General features: G+C 42.8%; 1 protein-coding gene across 1 annotated transcript in view; it reads right to left on the minus strand.

The window, feature by feature from the left end:
- hmcn2 (hemicentin 2) overlaps positions 1–6,873 on the minus strand; it is a 53,419-nt gene extending 46,546 nt beyond the window's left edge. Inside the window, exons 1-4 of the mRNA XM_031300696.2 lie at positions 6,302–6,873; positions 4,549–4,619; positions 3,837–3,995; positions 2,493–2,615 (exon numbers count right to left, since the gene is read on the minus strand). Of these exons, the coding sequence (XP_031156556.1) occupies positions 2,493–2,615; positions 3,837–3,995; positions 4,549–4,619; positions 6,302–6,560 (612 nt within the window). The 5' untranslated portion in view covers positions 6,561–6,873. The remainder of the gene's footprint in view (positions 1–2,492; positions 2,616–3,836; positions 3,996–4,548; positions 4,620–6,301) is intronic.
- Positions 6,874–7,548: the final 675 nt, after the last annotated feature.

Here is a 7,548-nt window from a genome sequence, read left to right on the forward strand (position 1 = left end):
AACTGCTGACATTTGCAGGAAGATGTCCCGCTACAAATCAAGGTTATTAGAGCGAATCAATCCCAGATGGAACCCCTGCTCTCTTCTCGGTGGGGTTTTCAACACAACCTGCCGAGGCTTTGCCTGTCACAAGTGGCCTGTATTTGAGAGTGGCGGCTACACCATAAATGGTGCCTTTGTTTAGCGTACTCAGGAAGACAAGGATAAATGCTACCTGGGTTTCGTTTTATGTCTGACAACCATAACCAGCCCCTTAAGTCACTACTGCATCCACGTAATGAGGAAACCATGAGGGCAATGTTATACATTACTCTTAATAGACACTTGAGTTCAGTGTCTGTGCAGCTTTCTAGGTAGAAACACACAATAACGGGCCATATCCTACGCTGCAAAACCGCATCTTCACTATATGCATATTTAAAACCCTGTTTCTGTCGACATTATCTGGAAGCTAACACATCACAGCCCTCATTTTTTGATCAGCGCTTCAGGCTACCTATGGCTAAGGATTGCATCATTACCATGAGGAGCACAGATCGTGGGCCAGGTTTGACAGCACATTAGCGGGGGTTTCTTTTCCACGCTCTTGTTAGCGCATCCTCTCGTTGATCAGAACCAGACAAATTTAAAAGAGTGTAAAGAGTGTGATACGTAGAGCTGACAATGAGTTGTTGTGTGAGGACCTGGAGCCAACTCCACTGGGCAGCTGCGTTGGAAGGAGGGAAGCCGTGACAGATCATATCCTGGGATTAGAGTGTAAAATAAGGAGTCTGCTTTCTCTCCACTCTCCTCCCACCCCCAGAGACCACAAAAAGATTTTGGATATTTTTATTTGGCTGCACTTTATTAAACTGCTATTAAGAGGGTATATTTGGTTAGATTTCTACTACTTCTGGTTTTTAAAGACTAAAGAATTTGCATTAATGTGGTAAAAGCATGCCACCCAAGAGCTATAATCACACAGATCTAAAAATGAATAATACGACTGACATACAGTAATTCAATGTGGATCCAAGAGAAATGTGTTCACATGTACAGGTAACAGTACTCTAAGAATGTGTGAAAATAATGTAGGCTACTTTAGCACGAAGCCATCTGGGGTTGAGGTGTGATGGCTAGAGTAAGTTTGGTCTCTTTTGCAGCACACAAATCACATTCAAACACTCCACAGCTGGCTGTATTGTGGAGTGATTATGAACCGAGCTGCCCCACACACAGGCACTGTATGTTTAGCTACATGCAAGCATGACTTGACAGGAAACAGAGCCCCAAACACACACACACAAACACACGTCTTGAGTTCAGAGGTTCAGTGGGCCACCAGTGTGCAGAGCTGCTGGCTCCAGCTCAACGCTGCCCAGCCATCTCCTGTGTTGACACGCAGGATACCAGTGTCTCTTCCAGAGGAAACTCTGGCTTCTTTTGCGTCTGCCGGGGAAGTGAGCCCTGCTGTTTTTGGCTTCTTAGACAGGGCTTCTGTTACATGCTGCTTCCGATATGAAAAAGTTACACACCCGTATCATATGAACAGGAAGTTTAAAATCAGCTTTGGAATCATTTGATTACACTAAATGAAATCACTGTAATTACATCACTGGGTCAAATAGGTTTTTTCCCTTCTTTTTTAAAGATTATTTTTTTTGGCGCATTTTAGACCTTTATTATATAGGACAGCTGAAGATGTGAAAGGGGAGAGACACGGGGGGAAGACATGCAGCAAAGGGCCGCAACTGCGGCCGCTGGGACAAGGACTGAGCCTTTGTACATGGGGCGCACACTCTACCAGGTGAGCTATCCAGGTGTCCCAGATTTTTTTCTTCTGCTCTTGCAGTTCTCCGTTATTAGGTGATATAACCCTTTCCATTAGGGGTGTGGGGGGGGAAAAAAGCGCTTCACATATGTATTGTGAACGATTTTTAAAATCAATTATTTTCCCCAGAATCTATATTTTTCATTTAATTTTTTAACAAATGATTGACTTAAATATTTTCTGCTTATACGGTACCGCTGACAGCGACTACATCATATCCGTTTCCTGCAAAACGGACCGAAAGCAGAAAATCCATGTTATGTACTTCTTTACAAATGAAATACATGTAACGGCCATTCTTTTTTAGAAAACAATTCGTTTTTATAAATGTCTCATGATATATATATATATAGTCTCTGGAAGTGTATAATTCAAATTTTGTTTTTGTTAAAGAAGGAAAAGAAAATCGCAATACTCAATACTATCGAATCACAATACTTCTAGAATCGCAATAAATGAAAATCGCAATACAAATCGAATCAGCACCCATGTATTGTGAAAAGAATGGAATCGGGACAAAAGCATATCGTCCCGGCCCTACTTTCCATATTCATAAACAACACTCAATTCTACTTTATATGAGTAGAATCAGTGGCATTTATGTTAAATCATGTATTATGTATGCAGATGTATTAAGGGTTTGGTGAAAGTAGCAGTGCCATGTACTCTGTCATACTCTCACCTCGTTGACCTGCTGCTTGTCCAGGTGAAAGATCTGTCCAGAGGAGGTGGCAGCGATCTCCTCATACACCCTGTAGCCAGGCTGAGACCGGTCCCCACAGTCCCCGGTCAAAACAAATACCACCTGGGAATAAAGGGGGGGGGGGGGGGCAGGAAGAGTTAAGAGGATTACTACTGTTCAGTGTTTGCTTTCTACGGACTGGCTTTCAGCTGGCTCCAAAGTGACGCTAATGCTCATTGTCATGCTTCACGTAGAGGCTGAGACTAGAGTGACTTTAAAGAGACTTTCCCTTGCTCAGCTGAGCGTCGGGAAACTTCATTGGAATGCAGATCTTTCACAGCATGCCACTGTATTCCTTTTGTCACAGCGTGTGATAAATGCAAAGATACTCAAACCTCTGTGGGCCAGGACTTGTATTTAAACCTTTACATTAAACCATGTTCCTGCTAACCAGTGGTGGAAGAAGTATTCAGATCCTTTACTTAAGTAAAAGTACTAATACCACACTGTAAAAACACTCTGTTACAAGTCAAAGTCCTGCATTGAAAATATGACTTACTTACTTACTAATTAAGTAAAAGTATGTAAGTATCATCAGGACAATGTACTTAAAGTATTAAAAGTAAAAGTACTCAATGCAGAAAAATCCTCACATTTTAGAAACTGGAAACGATCAAAACTGTCATTAAACTAAGTGTTTAATCACATCAATCATTTCAGCTGCACTTGTCGGCCTGTATGTTGTTGGGTAGTTTCATTTATAATCAAACATTGTATTTTATAAACTATGTGTGTTTTGTGTGCAAAACTCTTAATTGGTAAAGTAACCAGTAACCAAAGCTGTCAGAGTAATGTAGTGGAGTAAAAAGTTGAGACCCTAATCTAATCACGCATTGCCAGACCTTCCTCCACAGCGCTGTGAAGGAGGGTCTGGCTAGTCCACACAGCCTTCCAGGATGGGAAAAAAACGTGCTCTGGTTTATTGGTATTTCTTTAAACCAATCACAATCGTCTTGGGCAGTGCTAAGCGCCGTACGGCGCAACGACGACTCTGCAAAATAGCCCCAGGAAGGAACTTGTTTTGGTGGAACATGTTTACGTTCAAAGATTATTTTAGTCGTGCAACAGAAAACTCAGATTGGACAGATAGTCTAGCTAGCTGTCTGGATTTACCCTGCAGAGATCTGAGGAGCAGTTAACCATAGTCCTCAGAAATCCACCGGAGTTTAAAGCGGCAACACAAAGAAAGCGCAAGGCAACGGACATCCGGCCGAATTTCTGGCGGCACCTGAACAATCCCAGAAGTGAGACCCTTACAACCCTGCCCACTTTCCAAGACTGTACCTGCGATTGGCGGAGCTGCACCAGCTGCAGAACGTCTCTCTTCAGGCGGTAGTCTTTGGCTCTGGCGTCAGTGAACACGTAGATGAAGGATCCAGGCAGGGAAACCTCTAAGGCTTTCTTTATGGCTCCTATGCTCATCTCGGGGCAGTCGCCCCCACCCTGGGTGACAGAATCACACATGATCAAATACTCCTGGAAGAAATAAACTCTAAATATCTTATTATAAACTGCATTCATACTGATTTTATACTCAAACAACTCTGTCATTTAGCTCAGCCTTTGGAAAAGAGTCTAATTTAGCAGGGACACAGGTTATGGCAAATATTACATAAAAACATTTAAAACACAATACTCTTTAAAACAACACTAAGTAACTTTTGAAAGAAGGAATTAGACAATGTGCCTTTTAGAAATGAAATATTTACTCAGGGGTTTTACCACTAGTCTTACTTGGTCTGGTGTAACCACTGGCTTATGGTTGCTAATGTTCAGATACATATGTAACTGATACTGCTGAGTCAGTGTGCTGACTTTATGATTCTTCTAAACTACATTATTTTCCCTTGTGGCATCAGTGGCTGCTGTTCGCTAAAAGTTACATAGGCTCGCTTTAAGTAATAGCTGTCTGCTCAGCTATAGCTCGGATTAGTGTGGAACAACAAAGTGGTTCCAGGTCCTATTGAATAATCATTGCGTGTGTTCTGGTTCCCACCTGGACAAATAGCTCTTGCAGATCCTGCTGGAACTTCTTTGGGTCGGTGGTTATGGACACAGGGCCGATATCTGCGAGGTTGGAAATGTATATCATAACAGAGACTTTTAAAGTGAACAAAATCAAATCAAGTCAGCTTAATAAGAGATGCTCTGGTTGCTATACAATAGCGTATGTCTTAAAATATTCATCCCAAACAAATGGACCTAAGGGCTTAGGTCTAACATGTCTGGGTTTTTCAGAACAAAGGAGTTAGTTGTTCCTTCTCAGCAGTTCTGCCTCTGTGAAGAGAGGAAAAGCATCTACAGCATCAAAATCCCAAATAAGCCACACAGTCTCATTTATCATGACCATAGTGATGCCCTGTAGCTTTTTGTGCAAGACATAAATTTCAATCATGCACACCACACAGCACAAGAGTGGCGAGAGAGATTTTTGCACTGGCAAAATTACAAAATGTTCTGATTTGGTTTCACACAAATGGCTACAATCTGGCAAAAGTTTGGAAGATGATAATAATTTCCTGCAGCTGGAGTCAGCATTTTCTACTCCGCGACTACCTCCAGCAGCGGCGGCAGCAAACTCTGGTATAATGGATAAGAACCTGTCAGGGCCTGAGACTTACTTGGATGCCTTCTGGGGACAATCAATGGAACAGCAAACATTAACTAATACACAGGGGACGCATTGTTTTTGCTTTACGACACTGCTGACTATAAACACAAGCCTTTTTATTACAATTATGACAGAGAAGACGCTTACCAGGTTAGGGTGGAGCCTCACGATTTCCTGTTTGTGCTTGTTATTCCAGACTGTCAAATACCATTTTGAAGTATCTTTGTGAGACTATTGATACTGAGCTTGCAGACTTGCAACAACGGAGGCTTTCAAGTCCCTCGTTTGCTCCTCATGAGTGACTGTAAAACACTGACAGCACTGTCACGCCTCTTTGTCAGCCACTGTGGCTTCTTTGCAAGCTCTAAGGTTTACAAGGTCCCCAAGGGCAGGGCACATTAAACACAGACAAATATGTGTGGTGTTAGTGCAGTCCTGAGTCCCCCCCCCCGCCCAATGGCTAAACGGGGCTAAGAGGGTTTTCCGGAGGCTTGGATGGAGGAGAGGGAGGAGTAGGTGGGGTAATTACACACAAGCAGACAGCATATGCTTCTCATCAGTGCTCAAACACCCTCCCCCATTAGAGCACTCTTATTTTCAAGCAGCTTTCCCGTATAGGAGGACAGATGCTGGGGGTGAGGGGGGAATGGGGGTGTGTGGAGAGCCTTACCTGTCCCACAGACTCCTCACTCTTTTAAAGCTCACATATTCCTGCTTGATTTCTCCTCTCAGTCTGAGTTTAATGTGCTGCTCCGTGTTCAAGTGGACTACTGAAACAGCTATGGGCTCCAACATGTGCAACAGGTTCTGAGATGTGTTGCAGTTTGCTGTGATTTCATTCCAAGTTAAACTATATACATGACAGCCACAGAAAAAAATATCAAATCAGGGGTAAAGTAACCTACATGCTGAGTTTGTAGAGCTAGAGCTACAGGCTGCTGTGTTGCCTGGATCTGGCAAGGCAATCTGACAATGTTGGCTGATTTGTTAAAAGCTGCTGTAAATCTTAGTTATATTATTTATTAAGAAACATATTAAGCCCTGGTCTAACATATTAAGAGTCAAGATTAACACTCACAACAATAGTGCTTATTGTGTTACTGGTTATTTTAAGAACAGTGTTTTGCCAAAAAAGTACCTGGGTCATGGAAGGGGACCAGGACAAAGTTTTTGATGGCTCTGGTCCTCCGGTTGAGGGTCTTCTCCAGGATCCGTGAGGCGCCCTCTATCACCTGTTTTAGATCGTCGTACATGGAGCCGGTAACATCGAACACAAAGGCCAGGGTCGAGGCGCTGTCACCGGATCCATCATCCTCCTCAGCGCGGGGGACTGCCAAGAGCCTGTGCGCGCCGATACAGAGCGCCAAGACTAGGCACCTCAAAAAGACACCGGTCATTTTGTTTTAGATTTACTGCATCTGTCTGCTGGAATTAGGCGAATCACATAAATAATGTAAAAGTTGAGGAAAGTTTTTCAAAAGTTTAGATTTCAAAGCAATTCAAAGTCTGGGACTGCTTCCAATCGGTAGAAAATATATCTGGAACAATACAGCTCAGCTGAAACACAGAATCCAGAGTAAAATACTTCCACAGGAGTACATCCGTGCGTAAAGTTTGGAGGAGCGTGCGGACTGGCTCTGTGTTGGAGAGCCCCTGGAGAGCTGGTGCTCTGACGCTTCAAACGGGGGCGGAGATGGGTATTAAAAGTTTTTGTGTGTGTGTGTGTGTGTGTGTGTGTGTGTGTGTGTGTGTGTGTGTACCTCGACCCCACTGTGACTTCCATGCTTTAACCCCTATCCAACATTCCCCCTTTCAATTCAATTTTCTCCGTAATCGAGGTAGGGCCCCAAGAGACGCGCCTTTTAACAGCTTTGCGCACATTACCAGCGGAGTCTGAAGTCTGTATTTTGGACATGCCGAGAACATTGTCTCAGTAACAGCCTCGTTTGTATAAATAGCCATCGTTTATATTCAGCTGACACCAATCTAATTTTATACATAGCCCACCCTGAGAAATCTCCCCTTGGCATATGAATGGGGTGGAATAGCTTGACGTGCCACACAGAAATGTCACTTTCCTTCTTTTTTTTTTTACTGTGTAGTGTAGCTGATCTAGATAGAAATATGTTATGGATTATCAAATAATATTCATAGGCACTTGATGTCTAGCTATAGCACATCTCAGATCAGACCTCACAGAGGAAGCCAGCCCATATCTTATAAATGTAAATAATGTAGTGTCTTCTTCTAAAGTAAGTGGTATATGGAATATTTTTTGAGACAAGATGCTGATTGTTCACTTCAAAAACAACTTCTATTGTTGCTGCATTTAGTTACAGACGCTACACTTAAAACATATTAAATACAAAGTGAATCAAAAAGATG

This window comes from Sander lucioperca, chromosome 2, assembly GCF_008315115.2.
Source record: "Sander lucioperca isolate FBNREF2018 chromosome 2, SLUC_FBN_1.2, whole genome shotgun sequence".
In the NCBI taxonomy this organism is placed as follows: domain Eukaryota; kingdom Metazoa; phylum Chordata; class Actinopteri; order Perciformes; family Percidae; genus Sander; species Sander lucioperca.